General features: G+C 34.5%; 2 protein-coding genes across 8 annotated transcripts in view; both read right to left on the bottom strand.

Moving 5' to 3' along the window:
- The window catches only part of furina (furin (paired basic amino acid cleaving enzyme) a), a 218,928-nt gene extending 203,937 nt beyond the window's left edge, over positions 1-14,991 (bottom strand). For 2 of the 5 annotated variants that reach the window (XR_015494861.1, XR_015494862.1), the window contains exon 1: positions 6,858-7,303. The gene's annotated coding sequence lies outside the window, so the exon portion shown is untranslated. 5 annotated transcript variants of the gene reach the window in all.
- Positions 14,992-18,952: 3,961 nt separating this feature from the next.
- LOC100004499 (stereocilin) overlaps positions 18,953-20,184 on the bottom strand; it is a 78,590-nt gene continuing 77,358 nt past the window's right edge. For all 3 annotated transcript variants that reach the window (XM_087260592.1, XM_087260593.1, XM_087260594.1), the window contains one exon: positions 18,953-19,063. In XM_087260592.1, coding sequence (XP_087116718.1) covers positions 18,975-19,063 — 89 coding nt within the window. In that variant the 3' untranslated portion in view covers positions 18,953-18,974. The remainder of the gene's footprint in view (positions 19,064-20,184) is intronic.

The following is a 20,184-nucleotide window of genomic DNA, read 5'->3' as shown; positions in this document are numbered from 1 at the left end:
TCAGTTTAATGAATAAACAAAAAACAAAATTTAGGCTTCCTTTTACTATGATATAGAGGTTGTTATATTTGTATGGTAGGAGATAGTTATTGAAAAAGTTTAGCATCTTGATCCTACCCCATGCTCCTGCTGCTCTCAACTAATTACTGTTAAATGTGAATTTTCTACCAAGAAGCAATTCCATGCAAATGTCAGCCTTGCCATGAAAAAAATAAAATAAAAGTTTACAAAAAATAGCAAAACCCTTTCTAATTTTTTGTGAAGGCTTGTATTTTACAATACTGTAAAAATACTCAAATGTCTCTGGTAAACCAAATATAATAGTTTGTAAACATTGACAAAGTCACACAAACAGCTATTTCACATTAGTCACATCCATAACAAAGCTTTTTGCTCATAAATGCAAAAATGTCAAATAAAACATAGGCAATCATTTGTGTTCTATAAAGAGACAAGCCCTATCAATTTGATTAGCATTGTTTCTTTTGAGTTGTGCAGCTTAATTCAGATCATTTCTATAAAGTATGTTGCATACTGTAAACTCGGTACAAACTAATGTTTATTTTCCTCATTTAAAATCTAAAAAATGTTTACAGATTGACATTTTTCTGATCCCACAACTCTGTGGCTAGTTGTTTGGAAAATATAAACAGATATTTCAATATCATGTTAACATAAAAAGCGTATGTCAATTAATGTTTTGAGGTTTTACTGCAAATGTCACATCTATAACTCTGGAATTGCTCCAAGGCAGTTTGAGTGCTGGTTTCGAGCTTGGTTCCAAATTGATTTTTTTGTGTTTCAACACAAAAAGCACCAGCTCTAAACCAGGAAAAGTGATTCTCAAGTAGCACCAAAACATTGCAAGGCTAGAAGTAAGAATCGGCTCCGATCTGAACTATTCTCTATATTTGAAATAACAGCAGAACATGTAATTACCACTTATAATTAGGGGTGTCCAGATCAAATCACATGACCGGAAATCCGACCTGACGACGCAGTTTCAGACTTGATCAGATTCTCGATCACAAATCTATAGTAATGCGCTGACATAGAGTTAGACCTCTTTCTTGACTTCACACAGAAAAAGCAACGTGACCTCACTTTGTTGAAGAGACGCTATTGGTTAAATGCAAGCAAACTAGATCACTGAAGCAGCTTGAAGTGGAAAGCACGAGTATGTCTGCAGTCTGGATGCATTATAAAGTTGATGAGGACAAAATTGCCATAGCAAATTGTGAGATATGCAATCTTGATACTGCAAGAGGAGGAAAGAAAAAGGCTACATTTAACACAACAAACAAACAGATGTTGAATATTAAAATAAGGGAAATTGAATAAAATAAGGAACATCCTGGATCTGTTTCTTCACCCTTTTTTATTGTTTTTTATGCATTATAGAAGAATCTTATCGGATTCAGTAGATACTCAAAATTAAGACAAGTGCAAAAAAAATAAATAAATAAAACTGATCAGGACATCCCTACTTCTAATCTGTCTATTTAATTAACTACTAAACACAGAACTTCAATTTATTCCCACAAATCACAGCAATGAACAAACACATTTGCAGTTTTATTTTGATTAATCGCCTAGCCCTAGGAATCCCTAGCACTAGTGATATTCTCAAACGTCAATCTAAAGCCCTCATAGTCATTTAATTTAATGCAAATATAAGCGAGGCTGTGTAGAGTTAACATTCATTTATGTTTACCTGGGATTGTCTGGGATATAAATAAGGGTCTAAGCCGAAGGAAAATAATGAATGAATGTCTGGGATGGAAAACACACCTGAATATGCTTTCCAGAAAACCAAAAACCCTCACTGTCTGTTAATTAAAAGGTATTCCCACAAAAATACTTGGAGGGATCAGAAGGCATTTGTTTTTGAACAGTGTTGACAATTTGAGGAGACTTGAGCAACAGCAAATTTGCACAAACTTGTGCAGAATTAAGACGGAGCTCAGCTCACTGCTTGATACAGCTAAAAATTGCATGAAGAAGCATTAATGCCTGGTAAATAAATTCATCAACCTCCAGCAAATATCCCTTCAGAAACTTTAACAACAACTTATATTAAACCATGCAGAGCTAAACATTCCTGGCTTGACTGCTCAAAATATGCCTTTAAAAAGATTTCAGTTTGTCTTATCACTGAAATGGATAAAAAAATAAATAAATCTTTCTGGCTTCCAAAAGAAATGTGCCAAGATCATTGCTGCTAAGACATCAGTAAACCAAAGATTGGAAAGAAGAAAGCTGACTTATACTTCCACAGAAACTTTATTCATACTTCCTTGTTTAGCCATTACAGACCCGTTGTTTCACCACAAAATCGTCGCCCTGCTTCTCACCTATGACTAAACAAACGCTGATGCAACATTCTTGTTGACTTGCGGTTCAACTTAAGCCACTGCATTAGGGAATAAAGCAGCGCATTCAAGTCACACTGCATTTGGTCCATTCGTCAGTCTAAAAGGTAAAGAGGGAAAATGTGTTTTCCAGAAAACACTTTCATTAACAGTAAGGATAAGTTGGCTTGAAATTTTATTTGAGCTTGCTACATGCAAAAAAGATCTATAAAAGTCTATTTTACTGCAGCAAAACTTGATGATGATGATTCAATGCATGATTTCTTAATCGTGGATTAAGAAATTCATGTTGAGTCTAGTTGACCTGTCCACACCCTTAATGGCCCATTTCTTACACGCATAAACACTCGTTATGCACAGTCTCACTGGACAAAATGTTATTTTGCTTCATGTAAAAAAATGCAGGGTTCCCCACAATTCCTTCAAGTTGTCCCAACACAAATCAATTACGTTAATCATTTTTTAAAAATAAGTGGATTGAACACAAAACAATTAAGGTGTCTCAAAAGAAACCTCGAGAACCGTGTTGATTTAGCTTATTGAAAAGTAGTAGTCTGAACAAGCAGGAAAAGTCAGTTGAGTGCACGCTATTAAAAATGCAGGGTTCCACACAATTCCTTCAAGTTTTCCCAACATAAATCAATTAAGCTAATGTAATTGTTTTTACAAATTTGAATGGATTGAACATAAAACAATGAAGTTGTCCCAAAAAACTCTAAAGAATAGTGTTGATTCAGCTCATTTTAAATAAGTAGTTTAAACAAGCAGCAAAAATAATAGTGTGTAAACAAGAAGGGCAACTGAAATTATGCTCCATGATCATATAAGCGACTCGTCTTACATTCACCATCCCATTCTTTGCAACACAACTAAAAGTGCTAGCATTTGTTTTCAGCTTTTATTCTATTATTCGACATGGCATGGCTGTGTTGGTTCAAATGACATGTCCCCGTTTACGTGCTTTCTGAAAGACTCACAATGTCAGCATCACCATAACAATGGCAGGAGAATGCAGTCAGCTGTGTTAAACTGCACTTCACTGAAATCCAGAGGCTGACGCACTAGTACCTGTTCTACCACAAGTTTACCATCAGGAAATAAAATCTTTACATTCTTTTACAAACATAAAATGATGCAAAAAAGCATAAACATTCATGCAAAAAAACAAAAACAAAACAATCAGCATTTAAACTGGCATCATTCATTAAACCCCATTTTCTATTTCAGATTTGACTAAACAAAAAAAAAAAATCCAAATGACAGAATTCAGGCTACATAAAGCCTGTAATTGTATTACAAGTTCAGTAAGACTAATTCAGCTTCACTGTCAAGTAAACAGCTTACAGCAGTTTTGATCACCACACATTGGTAAACAATATTCGAGAACACACAAATATTACAGCAAATGTTTGACAGCTTGTCCAAATCATATCAAATCACTACACAAGCATAAACCAATTCTGACTATACTTGTTCCAAGAACTCTCACATTATTTCACAAACATTAAAACAAGTTCCAACATCCGCAAAAACCTTTAAAACTTACATTATTGGTAAAAGCCAAAAAAAAGGAAACCATTAAAATGTTGAACTAAATATCTGTTTAAAAGTTGATTTATGCTGACTTAACCTACAATGTTATTATCAGGTCAAAGACAAGAAAATAAAGCACAATACTCACTTGAGCTCGGAGCATGTGTCTAACCCAGATTAAGGTAGGCTAAGAACCAAACAAGAAGTGCGTAACTTTCCTGACAGCAATTTAAAGCTCTGCCAGCCCTGATTTCAAAGTACACCCACTCGTGATGACATCACAACATGGTTAACACTTAACAGGGAGCGAAAACCCGACAGGGAGGTGTTTGACGGTAAAAGCGAGCCACTTGGAAAGAACTTGAGACAGGATGCAACTTTTAGATTCTCACAAGCCTGTTTTTTTATGTGAAAACCAGAGGAAACCAAGGCAGCTGTGCATATGCAATCCATTCTTCAGTTCAAAACACAAGCAAAGGCTTTTTTTCCAAAGAAGAGACAAACTTTGTTTCCTGGCAAGCGTTACACCGGGATTGGTAATGGCTGAAACATTGGTCTCATGAGGAAAGAGAATAAAAGCATGATCAATTTAACTAGTTCAGGGGTGAGAAAAACACCAGAAACATTAGCTTTGACAACAGATACAAGTGTCTAATCCATAACCGTTTGTAGAGGCATATCACTTACAAATAATTCATACTTCTAATCCATTTAAAGAGTAAAAAGTCAAACTTAGACGCAAAAAGACAACATATCTTGACAACAGACAGAATAAAGCACCTCCAAATAGTGTTATCCACAATAATAGTAAAAAAAGTTAAAAAGACTGTAGAAGTAGATTTAAATCAAGGGGTATCTTAATAGTATTTCCGCAGATTTTATGAGGACATTTCAGAGCAAATAAAGACAATTTTATGAGGGTAAACACATTGCTAGCATCTCTAAATGTACATTAAGGAGAACACAAGTTATATTACCAACATTTAAAGGTTTGAAAATACATCTTGAACCAATCTTTGTCGAATTTTAATTTAACAAAAGGTTCAAATAACTTTGCTCCCAAACACAAGCATATGGCAACAACTTTTGTAGTAACCCTAACCATGCATGCATGTATCCCAATGCAAACATCTCAGGGTTATAAAATCGAGATAAAATTACTTGCAAAGGAAAATGACATGAGATCTTGCCCTCAGTAATTAAAACAAGAACAAATACCTGCCAACTGGAAACGTGGGGAATCAAACTCATTGAAAAGTAATGTTTTTACGCCACTGACATATATTTTTGCTCGTGTAAAAAAATAAACTCACTTAAATTTAATTCCTCACCAAACAAGACTTCATTTTTTAAATTTTGAATCTCAAGTAGTTGTATCTTGATTTTAAATTGGTTGCAAAATTGTACTGAAAAATCATTTTCTGATAGTCAATGCAACATTTATCACCATGATGTTGTAGATTGAAGAATTCCTGTTGGGATTCACATTGAGGAAGAGCAAAATGAAGACTTGGAATTAACACTAAGAACTATCACTTTTTAAACACCTACTTAAACCATGTAAACTAATTATGCCTCTCTCATTAGTAACTTTGAGGCATTTTTGTGATTATATTTATTGATATCATTTGTGATTTTAGGATTAAAACGTTTTAAAATATAATAAATACGTATTTTAAAACCATGTCATTTGATTTTCAAAAACACAAGAATTGACGTCAATAAGCAACAAAGTTGTATGTTCATTGAAAATAATAGCTTGTTGTGCAAGTTTACAAATATCTATTGTCCTCATTTAAAATATTTTATGATACACGTTTTACAAACGTGCTTATGTTGGCAGTCGATTTAATACCATGAGGTTAGAAATTTACACTTGGTATTGTGATTTCCAACTTCTTAAGGATTGAAATTACCTTATTTTTTATGTACATTATTTAAATGGAATAATTTTTCATTATTTTAACTATTTTATTTTATTGTGTCTTTTATTCTGGTTTATGTAAAGTCTTCTGAATTACCATCGTGTATGAAATGTGCTATACAAATAAACTTGCCTTGACTAAATTGAGGAAAACAAATTAAGACTTAACACTTGTTTAAGACCTTCTTAAACCTTGCAAACAAATTACGCTTCTCTCACAAGTAACATTTCCAAGACATTTTTGTGATTATCAATATTGCTATCATTCATATTGGTGATTATTGTATTAAAACGTTCTAAAATAATATATATTAAATACTTATTTTTTAAATCATGTCATTTGATTCTCAAAAAAAAAAAAAAAAAAGAATTGAATTGAAATTGCCCAGTTGAATGTAATTGTTTGCAGTGTAAGTTCCCAAATATCATTCGTCTTCATTTAAAAGCTGAAATAACATACATGATACACCTTTTACAAGGAACGTGCTTGTGTTGTCTAGCAAAATATGAAACCAACCATCACAACGAAAAGACGTCCTGAATGTCCAAATGTTTTTAGAGAAGACGTGTGTTTGGTTTATCCACGTTTGAAGTTATAACAGCTGTACATAATTGTATCTTCTTTTAAAAGTAGGCCTAACTTACGTCTGATAAGACGAAGATAGGTAGTATTATATACATCAAAAGGCTAACGCTAACGTTAGTCATAAAACATTCCCTAACTTACGTGGTTCGCGCAGGTTTGTTAACAGTGGTGGGTAAAAAGTAAAATCTTAAAATGAAGACTCATTCGAAAAGCAAAAAACAACACATACGTTCGCATTATCTTCATTAAAAGTTAACCAAGTAAGTAACACGTTTAACTACCTTTTCCTTTTTAAAAAAGTGTCTTTACATTGTAATGTATTAACGTTAGCTTTGTTTACTCCAAACACTGTTTGGAAAAACAAGTCCAATAAGTTACTATAGCAAAACTAGGCTAAACAACAGCTTTAAAGTAGTCAATGGCTACTGAATGAAATTCTTACCTCAACAGCATCAGCTTGTAATCTTCCGTTTCCTTGGACACACGGTAAATCCACTAAACCTTTCAGCGGACACGACGAAAAGTCCTCCGTGTTTGACTGACGACGAACACTGTCCCCAAAACAAAGCTTAACTCAGGATACCAGCAAAGTAGTGTAGTCAGAAGGACAGGCTGAGGTGTCCTGACGTACTGGACTGTCCTAAAGTCCACGCGCACTCATCTGCTGTACAATAGCGAAACTTTGCGATAGGTTTGCTTGCTCTGTCGCACGTAACGCGACGCTACGGCATCACTAAGACCCGGTTCGTCTGAGCCACCTTTGGACCGGCACGCCAACATACTTAAGGACGCATGCCGGAAAGCTGCAAACGGCGAAATCAAGTAAACAAACAAGATATAAAAAAAATACACCTCTATCCAATGGACTGTAGTGGAGAGGTAGTCTACGGACTGCTTCTCAGGAAATACGTCACATATGTACGCAATGAGAAGCGACGTCAGGATGCGTCCACTTGAGCGCGTCACGCGGTATTTTTTGATTTCCTTGCGCCATCTACTGGATACGCCTGTGTGGCTCATATAAAACACACGCGTTTTGCTGGATATTTGATGTCAATATTTAATATGCCAGTAGGCTATTAGATTTAATAAAGCTTTATTCAGTTTATTCAAAGCTAACTTTGAAATGAACATGAAAATGATGCACCTAGATATAGGGGAGAGCGGGGCACAAAGGAACACTTTTTGGTTTTGGCCAAATAATGATCAAAGTATTGTGGTTAGACAAACCATATTTTTTACCAACAACACACCATCCTCTCCTACAAATAAGCACTGGAATTATTCACTGGAACTATGGTTTCTGTGCAGTATTGGCAAAAGTGCCAGGAGTAAAAATGTTACCATTTACACCCCACCTGCAGGTTGTAACACTTAAAAGGCAGATTTCACACAATTAATTTTAATTCATTTTACGTTAAATAGTAGTTATATTTCCTCAGTAATTGTCTAATGTTTTTATTCTACACAGCGCAGTATGTTTATTTATTTATTTATTTATTATTTATTTATTCGATAAACACATTTGGATTTATTTGGATTATTATCCATATATCCATAATATTTTCAATTAACATACATACATACATACATACATACATACATACAAATATATATATATATATATATATATATATATATATATATATATATATATATATATATATATATATATATATATATATACATATACATGTATATACATATATATATATACATGTATATACATATATATATATATATATATATATATATATATATATACACACACACACACACACACAACTAACTTCACTTTGTCATGTTTTCCTCAAAACTGGCTAGCAGTCACTGTGTTTTTTTTACATCTTTCAAAATGGTTTCATCTTTTAGCCTAGAAGACAATGATCACGACGATATAAGATTTTACGTTCATACTTTCACAGATTTTTAAAAATAAATAAAATTAAAATAAATTTAAATAAACTTATTTTTAAAATAAATTTAAAATAAAATAGAAAAGCTTTTTCAATAATTGGCAGGAAGATGTCTGCTGACACAGTGGTGAAAACCTTGCAAGCATGCCATGGTTAACCCTGAGCAAATACTTTAAAACTCTTTGTTACATTTACCCTGCATTACTTTGTGCCCCACACTCCCTATAGTTTGTGTGCTATGCCTATGCATTTTTTTAATTAATAACAAGAACCAGCATGTACAGTTTTCTTATACAACAAAATCATTTTACATTTCTTAACAAGACAGAATAAATGTAAAAAAAAAAAGAAATACAATTTTAAAAAGCACAGAGAGAAGAGGGTACATAATTATCAAATTACATACAAGTATATTACACACATTTTTCCCAATTTTAGTTATTTTTACTACAGGAAATGCATATATACAAACATTTTATGTAAACAAGTAAAAAGAGAAGCATATATCAACTGTTTTAATTTTCTATTTTTAGACTTAGAAATCACTTTTATATACACATTTGAATCTCTTTTTCTATTACCATGAAAAGAGGTTTGCTTTGGCCAAACTTTGATTTATGTATGTGAAATTTACATAATAATAAAATTTTATAAAGTTTATAATAAAACCAGCATATTTAAAAGAGCGATCCTTAATATAATAACCCACGATCACATCTTTATAAGTTAGGGTTGCACGGTTTACCAGTACTACCAGTTTCCTGCGGGATCAATAAAGTTTTCTTAATCTAAAAAATACTATCGTGATACTATGGCTCCAGAATACTGACGTTGCCACTGTAGTTTGTAAACAGTAGTATCGTTATTAATGGTTTATCTACAACAGATGTTGCATGTGGAAAAGCCACTAAAACGCTCACACATTTGTATTTTTGTAAAACAGACCATTTTATTTGAATAGTTTGTGAAGCCCTTTAAGGTTGCAAAACTGTGTAGAATTTGTGGCTTTTATGATAGCCTATTGCACGTTTTCTAACACTGCAGTTCAAACGCATATCTGAATCTGTTCATTTCTGTTTCTGTAATATGATTTAGTAGCTACAATAACCGTAACAATCTCTCTAAATCAATGACTCACAAAGTGAAAAAATAAAATACTGTGAATTGTTACCTGATAAGATTTTTCAAAAAAAATTATGAAAAACTCAAAATAGCAACAGCAAACATTTAAATAAACAATATTTGACCACTTCATATAGGCTAATTTTGTTGGAAAAATGTTTTTTGTAACAAATTTTATTCCGTAAAACTTGTATCTTTATTATAATGTGTTTTTGTCAGCCTGATCTCATGAGGAAACAAGTATTTTACGTTTTGACAGTTTAGTGGCTAATTTGTACAAATTCGTAAGAGTTCAGTCTTACAAAAATGTACAATTTTAAAAAGGAGGCGTGGCACCCAACCCCACACCTAACCCCAACCATCATTGGGTGATGAGCAAATCGTACTAAATTGTACAAATTAGATCATACAAATTCCAACGAATTAGCCACTAAATCAAAAGGTTACGAATTGCCGTGAGATTGCGTTGATTTTGTTGGTCAGTTATCTACAAACTAAACAAAAATAATTAATAAATTTTAGATTAAGTGACGTGCAAATAATACATTTTGGCCTTGAGGGAATTATGAATTACATTCAAGTAGGCTTATTATAACATAAACTATAGTTTTTATGACAATTTTCTTTATAATTTTTGTTATGAAATACAATATCGCAATACTACTTGGTATTGTGACACTTAAGCAAGTATAGTATCTTAAGATTAATTAATGGCATTGCGACAACCCTTTTAGAAGATAAGCAAAATGATTAAAAATATTACGAGCAATAAAAACTTCAAGATTAATCCAAAAGAGTCCAGTTTATTGACAATACCAAAATAAATGTGAAATAGTTTTATTAAAGCTTTCACAAAAACAGCATTCTAACTTGATATCAACTTGAAATTTTTGTAGAAATTTTTTTGCAGCATAAACTATGACGTAATTTAAAGCTGTGCTTATGCATCTAGTTACTTATTCAATCATTTTCTTTCATCTTAGTCCCTTTATTAATCTGGGGTCGCCACAGCAGAATGAACCGCTGATTTATTACACATCGCATGCCCTTCCAGCTGCAACCCATCACTGGGAAATGCATCTTACTCAAATCAAAATATTGACATTAATGTGCATCATGTTCAATTCACTTTTTTTAATCAAATACATTATGATTTTTTGCTTTCTAATTGTAAATTTAATCTGTTGCCTTATAAATCAGTAAAAAGTGTGATGGTAGGAACATGCTAAATTTAATAAAAGAATATATATAAATGAGCAATATCACACGAGTAGCATGTTTATATGGCTGTATATTGGCACTGGTGGAAGGTGTGCATTGGCTCAAGGATGCAGGCAGAGTGCCCCTCACCCCCAGTGCTGATGTACAGCCATATTGCGCTGCTATAACAATTTGACGGAATAATCGCGTGTATTCAAAGGGAAATCAAACATGGAAAGTCTCAAAAACCCTTTTGTAAGGGGAACTACTTTCTTCCACCATTCATTCACATCTGCAGCTGATGTCAGAACAGCAGAAACCGTCACTACTCCACCAACGTCACTACTTCACCAATGTCACTTTAGAGCTAGTATTAAAGTAATTCTTTAGCTTAATGTCTAAAGTGATGACAAAACAGTCATGAAATGTCATCAGTCTACAGAGATTACCCAGTATTTCTCTGTTGCAATCAGGATTTCACAATAATTAACCCTGAAAAAAAAAACGGAGCAAAGCAAACACTATTAGATTACTGCACTATCATGTTTTTCTCTTCTTCATTCTTTTATATCACATTTTACCTGTTTTTATGTTTTGTTTTGTTTTTACGCATTTTTATTATTTGTTTTTATTTTTATTTTACTTGTTTCTTTTATTCTTGTTTATGTAAAGCACTTTGAATTGCCATTGTGTATGAAATGTGCTATATAAATAAACTTGCCTTGCCTTGCCTTACTGTGGTGTAAATGCAGCACTACAAAATGCAAAATAGAGAGAGATAGATCAACCTAGAATGTCACTTACCTGATTTATAATGATTTATTCAGCTGTAATTTATGCTGACTTTCTCCTCTAAGGACTTATTATGTGGTCTCTGTCGCCATCTTCTGACAGAACGTCAACCGTCACTTTCTTTGGTCTGCCCAGGCTGATGGCGGTCGATGCACTGAACCCGATCCTCCAAAATTTAATTGTTTTTTTTTATATATAATTATTTTTTAGGGGTTTTTCACCTTTATTTTGATAGGACAGTAGAGAATTCAGACAGGAAAGCACTGGGAGCAGAGAGAGGGAAAGGATCGGGCAAAGGACCTCGAGACGGGAATCAAGCGCGGGTCGCCACGAGCACACTGGTGCTATATGTCAGCACGCAGTACCACTAGGCTACTGGCGCCAACATGAAATTGAAATATTTTAACCCTTTCAAGGCAGGAGTTGCAGATTTGCAACAGTTAAAAATTTACTACCTTATTACTCCAGATACATATTTTATGAGTTTTTTTAGTGCTGCAGGACTTGGTTGTCCATTTGCAACAAACAGTTTCCCCACTTGCTCACACACACACACACACACACACACACACACACACACACACACACACACACACACACACACACACACACACACACACACACACACACACAAAAATGTTTCTTGGAGTACCACATGACAAAGTGACTTGGAAACATGACCAACTCAATGAGGATTTGAGATATTGGATTTGGATCCCATATTGTTTTTGTTGTAGTTCTGCCAAAGAAGAGCAATTTGTTACATTGTTTGAAAAGTTGTTCATAAAAAATAATTTTTATATCATATTCAGTCGTCAGTGTCTAATTACCACACTGAGCCAATGTTGCAAATCTGCAACATCCCAGAACGCCTTGCATGTGAAAAAAGTCAGTATTACACCATATGACAATTTTTCCCAAATATCAGATTTTTCCTGTTTCTAAAAATTAATTTGAGCCTGAAAGGGTCAAAATAGAAACTATTATAAGTCAGTGGTCACCAGACTTGTTCCTGGAGGGCCGGTGTCCTGCAGATTTTAGCTCCAACCCTATACACACATGAACAAGCTAATCAAGGTCTTACTAGGTATGCTTAAAACAACCTGGGCTGCGTTTCCCAAAAGCATCGTAAGCCTAAGAAGTTCGTAGAAATGATCGTACGACTGATCTTAATATTACGGTCTGTTTCCCAAAAGCATCGTAACTTAAGTAGCACTTGAAAATCTTCGTGGATCTACGAGTGCTCTGGAGTAATCGTAAAGCCTTAAGTGCATCGTAAGGAGACAGAGTTATGAGGGCACCTGCTGGACAACCGGCAAATTGCACCTACAATTTACTTCTCTTCAAAGTCATTATTCATTTTATTTGTACGTATATCTCTATTCATTTATATTTTCTACACATTACACAATTCAATATACAAATAATAATAATTAATAATTAGGCTAAACTTTTGAAAAATAAATGTAAGAGCTTATTTATTTATTTATTTATTTACTTATTTATTTATTTTGATGTGAGATAATCAATTTTTGATAAAGAAATTGATAAATAATTCTACTTAATTAAGGTTTCATATAAATATCGAAAATGATGCTGATGTCATTTCCGGCAAGGACTGTTAGAATTAGTTTTATGCGAGATTGGAGCAAGACAGTGTTTTTACAGTACGACATTTCCAGTTAATTTATGTTTTTAAACTGGCTCAAAAATATTTTTTTTTATGTTATTCGAGTTGAATATACATTCACACAAGTAGAAGAAGAATTATATGGATTGCTATAACATGTGCAACAATAACGAGCCATTCTATAGCGTGACATTTCAGCACTTAACAAACGGATAGCGACTCCTAAGTTGCACTTAAAGCTGGGCTACGTGCAATTGTGTTAAGTGCATTTTTGGGAAACGCACGTGAAACAATAACGAACGTTCGCAAAATGACTCGTAGAAAACGCTCTTAAGTGCTAAGATCAATCGTTATCGGGAAACGCAGCCCTGGCAGGTGTGTTGAGGCAAGTTGTGGCTAAACCCTGGCTGTTTCTCAATATGCGTTCTTCAGCGGTCTTGCGTCCTCGTGTTCTCGTGAAACGTCATCATCAGTTGCCTAAGTTCAGTTCCAATACTTAAGACCGCAAGTACGGAGTACGCGTGAAACTTCCCGGATGTGATCTTGCTATCGAGGACGCACTGATGCAGACTTGAGCACCGAACTCGCTCTGGAGGTGGGAAGCGCAGCATTTTATCTAGATTTATTATTAAAGTTCATAGATATGAACTATTTACCTCAGGAGTTTCCCTAAATGAAACGGTGAAAGTAAACATTACCATGTACATCTTAATAAAGGAATAAACACATTAAGGGTGTTTGTTTGCTGAAATTCGTATTTAAATCCGTTTTATTTATATTGTGCAACATATATTTATAATGTTTTTATTTAAAGTATATATTTTGAAAAGGGGAAAAACAATAAATTGTTGCATGAAGGCTGTAATGTTTAAATAATTTACCATTTAAAACACGTGAAGTCATGTGACCATCAGGAAGAACGCGTTCTCTGCCCTCGCGGTCTCCTGAGTTCGTTCTTCCGAGGACACCTGGCAAGACCGGTCTCCACAAGAACACAAGTCCGTTCTCTGCGTTCTTGGAATTGAGAAACAGCCCCTGCAGGGACACCGGCCCTCCTGGACCGAGATTGGTGACCCCTGCTATAAGTGAACTGCATAGTTGTAATCTAAACTACATTCTCGCCTGAAAAAGCCTTATGTGGCTGTATGTGGGCAGAGTAATACACAAGGGTGAAGGGTTAAGAGGTTGTACAAGTGTGTACGGCTATAAGCCAGAGTCAAGAACCAGACAGAACTGTTGTAAATATATCCTAGGTCTATAGAAAAATAAGACCAATTAAAAATTCTCATTTTATCCGTGTATATCTAGTTTGAGTAAAGTTTGGAGAAATATTTTGTATTGGCATGAAGTTCTGCTTTTCAAAAGCTTTTATTTTTCATTATAACTGGTGACTATTGTGTTGTGATTGAGAAGCAGTGTTATTCCACCAAATATGAATTTATACAGAAGTTAAAACACTAGTGTTCATTTCGAAAATGTATATAAACATGTCTGAAAAGGTTTTTGTTGTTGTTGTTGTTGTTGTTGTTCTCTTAAGTATGAACACATGTAATCAGTTAACAGAATAAAAGTATGTTTTACTTAAACACACAACTTTATCGTCATTTAGAGAGGTTTTTGCATAAGAACAAAAAAAAAAATAAATAAATATATGCGCATGCGCTGTTTATTTGACACCTCTCAGCTGGCTGCTACTGTTAGCACGCAAAATAAACTAAGTGGAATCTCAGCGCTGGTACTTAAAAGCAGGCTACTTCGTATTTGATCACAAACTTCCTATTTAGCACAACAGCAGTCAGTCTTACCATTCCTGGAGTACCATGAAGGAAACCAGCTCTTCTATCGAAATGTAAATTAGGCGGGTAAGCGCGTCCTCTGTCCCGCGCGGCCATCAATTAGATTAGCAGCATCAACCCACAGCTGATTTAATGATCCAGTTAATGAAGCTCCTGTAGCCCAAACTCATTATAGTCACGTCGAGCGGGATCACTTTTCAAAGTGTAGATTTCATACTTCTCTACAAGCTTGTCATTATGGTAATGTTCAAGCATCGCCGGTTTGATGACCAAAGGTCAAGCCATGTTTTATTTGTCAGTAGCCGTGTCTGAAAGGCAATTCAGTGGACTGACAACTCATTATGTAGATGGACATTTCAGTATTTCATTATGAAGGCATTATTTGGCAACTTTGAACAGCATTTGCCCCTTAAGCTGATAGCTACAGTTCTTTCTGAAATTATTGCAATAATATTAGTTTGCACAAGTTAATAGTTGGACGCAACAAAATGCTTTTTAAAAATGTCTGAAAAACATTTTTTTTTTGGGGGGGTGGGGGGGGTGAATAACTTTTTTGTAGTTATTCACCTCATTTTCTATTTAATTATGATGTTTAAATACTCCAATAAGTGTCATTTTAAGCACCATTTTTAGCTGGATTAGCTTGTTGTATCCTCCATTTTTGATGTACCAAAAATATTTCTTAAAGATTTATTATAAACAAAAACAAAAAGAGAGCTTCACGATTTTCTTCTAGCCTCTCTTGAAAATTCATCTAACAACAACAGCCTAATTAGTATGAACAGCAAAAGTCAGTCTAAAGCCTGATTTATACTTCTGCGTCAGGTGACCGGCGTTTCGGAAGTGTTAATGCAGACTGACGGAGACAGCGCGAAGAAGTATAAATGCACAGCCACGCGCGTGGCATGCGCCGTGGGTTACGCTGGTCACCTGACGCAGAAGTATAAATCAGGCTTAACCCACGCCGCATGCAACGCGCGTGGCTGTGCATTTATACTTCTGCGCGCTGTCTCCGTCAGTCTGCATTAACACTTCCGAAACGCTAGTTGGCAGTGAGGTGTAAATGTTCCTCTGTGTCGAGTTTCTTATCTGCTTTTTTGCTTTTCCTGAACACTTCCGGGATGTACAAGTGGCTCAAACTCGTTTTGAGGCAGGAACCGGCGGACGTGCAACAACTTTAACTATGAGGTAAACACAAAACAAAACTTTCCATCCGGGGGTCCGTTCTTCGTACCTTGCCTAAATGATCTAAGATTATTTGGCAGATCCTGGATCTTTTAATCTTGATAACTTACCTCTCGCTAATTTGGTTCTTCAAACAAGTTCGCGAATCAGATTAAAATGTCTGGATGAACTGATCTGAGATCGCTGCGTGTGTTATGAAGGACAGATCTATCGATCCTCGAAATCATGATCAGCAATGCAACGATTGGCTGACGGCACAGCAACGTAATGACATCATCTGATCAATATTTAATTATCCATGTGAGCAAAATTACATCAAATTAGCAGTAAACGGTTTGTTAAATATGACACGCAAGAACTTTACACATTTGTTGTGAGCTGCAGGCTTTACTCTTTCATTTGTCAAGACAAGAGTATTCATCATGTATTTCAATGCAAATCAATGTATTTAGTTCTACATTTAGAAAAGATTTTCTTTATAGTAGCCATTTTTTAATCGGTGTAAAGAATAACTGGTTGTTTACAAAAGCATTTTCATGTTGGTAAAGATGTCTGCAACTTTTGTGAAGCATCAAATCACTGGCATATTAACTATCAAAATATGTTTATGACTGCATAAATGTATTATTGCTTTTAAAAAAGTCACATATTGTGCATTTCTATCATACACAATTTGTACTAAAGCGATCTAAAAAGTTCATATCAATAAGTTTTCTCTTTGCACCAGATGGCAGTCTTTGTACCTTCATTTCGAGGGTGCAGATTGCATAAGTTTTATTAATATGTATAACTTAATTTATTTTATAAATAAATAAATAAATATATATATATATATATATATATATATATATATATATATATATATATATATATATATATATATATATATATATATAGTTAAAAAATATGTACCATTTTCCCAAGTGTATATAACTACTACTGTAGGAAAATATCAGAATTCGGAACAAACTTTCTGTATTATCTTTGCTTGAACCGAGCCGATCTAATCCTGTTTATATGAATTGAACCTGCTTCCGATCAGGTTTGACCTAGCAGAACTGTTGCCATGACAACAACTCTCGGATCAGCTTTGAAGAACGAAACGATCCTGGATCGTGTCAAATCGTCAATGTCCAAATCCAGCTAACTGAGTAATCCACGTACGAAGGACGGACCCCGGTGCTCCTTCACGGGACTCCACACTTGTAAACAATCGCTCGCGCCATTCAGCGCTACCAAGCCGACCAATCACAGAGCTTACACTACGCGTCGTTGCGACGTGTAGTTACAATTTTTGAGAGGTGCACGTCAGTGACGGCGATGGCCACAGCAAAGGGCTATGCGTCAGCGCCGTAGCATACGCCGGCGTTTGACGCAGAAGTATAAATCAGGCTTGAGGCACTGGAAAAATGTGGAAAAAATATGAAATATTCTTTACTGACATGGCTATTTCTTAAAACTGTGCCCACACATTTTGATAACACTTGACTTCATCAGGGTAACCTGGTGTAGCCGCAGTTTTAAGGAACAGCCATGTCAAAAAGGCTTTTTATCATTTTTCCCACATTTTTGAGTGCCTTGGACTGATTTTGATGTTTATTCAGATGAATCCTTTACACAGAGCACCGACACATTAGCCCCTTTCACACAGTGATACCGGTAAATATCTGGAAAATTTCCGGAACGACTTTACCGGTATTTTCAAAAAAGTGCTGTTCACACAGGCGAGGACGTTTCCGGAAAAGAGCATTCACACATCCATTCCAAAATACCGGTAAATTCTGACATCATTCACCACAAATGAGCTTTAAACGGCTGCGCTTGTATTTGTAAACATTTGACTAAATTACAAACTCTGTGGATGATCAATATTGTGAACAACTTTCGCAGGATCACTTTCGCATGTCGAGATGTTCATAATATGTGCGTGTGCAGGCGCTTACAGGCTGTTTTACAGGCACACACAAAGCTTGAAGGTAAACAAACAACGGCTTATCATAAGCATCTCATTGATGATTATTTACACAGTTGGCATTAAGAAGAACATATAAACGTGATCTGACTAACTTCTAGCAGCTAAATGTGTCTGGAAAAATATTCAAAGGCTTTTATTCTCATAAACCGCGCGGACGTAAATGCGTCTGACTGTTGTGATTGGCTAAAGCAGACGTCTCACGTCAGCACGTTCTAGACGTGCACGCGCTTATTACGGTAATCTTCCTTCTGCATTCACACAGCGCAGCATTCCGGCAAATTGCCGGTAATGTTACAACTTCTCTTTCCGGAAAATAGCCAGAACGAATTTACCGGTATTTTCAAAAAGGACCTGTTCACACATACAACCTTTGCGGAAAATTGCCGGCAATTTTTCGGAAAGCTCTGTATGTGTGAAAGGGGCTATTATGTAAGCTACCCCAGAAAACTTTTTGTTGGATTTAGAATTTTTACACACAGCGTAATTAGTATTGAAATTAACTTTAATAGGCTGCTTTTGGTGCTTCAGATCTTTTCATTAATTTCAATTTTCATTTTTTTTTTTCATTTAATTTTTTTTTTTACAGTGTACATTACACACATCAACTAAAGTTTAAAATATGATATCGTAGTGGATCACCCCTTTAAAATCACAATGAAACAATTTCTGTATAGTGAAATAAAATTCATTATAACAGATTATTGAAAAAAAACAAAAACAAATGCAGGTCACAGACTTCTCCGCATTGGTTGTTGAATGAGGTCAAAATCAGTATATTAGATACACAAATAAAGTATTCAAAATAAGATCTTTAAGATATTAGTCATGCCGATTTCAGTGTTTATTTGTAATTATGATGTTGTTGTTGTTTCTAAGTTGGCATTTAATTACAAATGTAAGAATTCAAGAAACAGGAACAAATAAATATCCTTAGTTTTAATTGTTAAAAGAGAATCAACAATGTACAGACAAGAAATAATAAACATTTTGTGAAGCAGCCTGTAAACCGTAACGATGCCGCCTGGCTCCTGCCTGCAGAGACGGATAGACTTTTATTAGTACAATTATAGATTTATTAAAAACCAACAATTAAAGGGATAGTTCACGCAAAAAAATTTACGCACTCCCGAGGTTCTAAATGTTTAGGATTTTCTTTTTCTGTTAAACACACTACATGATATGCTGAAAATAGTTTCAAGCAGCCATTGACATCTGTAGTAGAAACAAAAATAATACGGAAGTCAATGGCTGTTTTTGATTGAATAAGAAAGAAACTCAAACCTCTCTGGAACAAGTGAAGCGTGAGTAAATGATGGCAGGATTTACATTTTGGTGTGAACTATCCCTTATACATTTTGGCTACCAAAGCATATATGGTTATGACTTCAACAGTAATGACATGACAGGAGATTAAAGTCGGCATAAATCAAAATATACATTTCCCATATTTTATATATGTATATGGTAGTGCTTGACTTATGATGTATCTGTGCACTTTATTATTTGTAAAACAAAAAAACAAAAATTTAATTAAATAATGTGTCCTCATAATCTTTAAGCAAATAACCTTCCCTCCCCCTGGTAAAGTCTAAAAGGGATACAGCTGCGGATACTCACATCAATATCGCATAATTTTTGTGTGACACTGTACAACATTAATTCATATTTTTGCATTGCTGTGAGTGTTGGGTTTAGGGTTGGGGTAGTTGTTAATAAAACACTATTTAATGGATCATTTAATAAATAATATGAATAATACTTGGTGTGATTACTGTTATACTTTACTGTTATGCTAGGGTTTAGGGGTTGGGGTAGATATTAAATAAATACAATTAAATGGATAATTTAACAAATAATATGAATAATACTTGGTGTAATTACTGTTATACATTACTGTGAAGGTTGTTTTTAGGGAGCTGTAATTAAAATACAATTTAATGTGTAATTTAATAAATAATATGAATGATACTTGGTATATTTACTGTTTTTACATTACTGTGATGCTTGGGTTTAGGGTTTGGATTGGGGTAGATGTTAAATAAATACACTTTAATGGATATTTTAATAAATAATATGAATAGAACTTGGTATAGTGACTGTATTTACATTACTGTGAAGGTTGGGTTTAGGGAGCTGTTATTAAAATACAACTT

The sequence above is a fragment of the Danio rerio genome, chromosome 7 (genome assembly GCF_052040795.2).
Source record: "Danio rerio strain M-AB ecotype USA chromosome 7, GRCz13ab, whole genome shotgun sequence".
NCBI lineage: Eukaryota > Metazoa > Chordata > Actinopteri > Cypriniformes > Danionidae > Danio > Danio rerio.
This window is presented reverse-complemented; position numbering and strand designations above follow the sequence as displayed.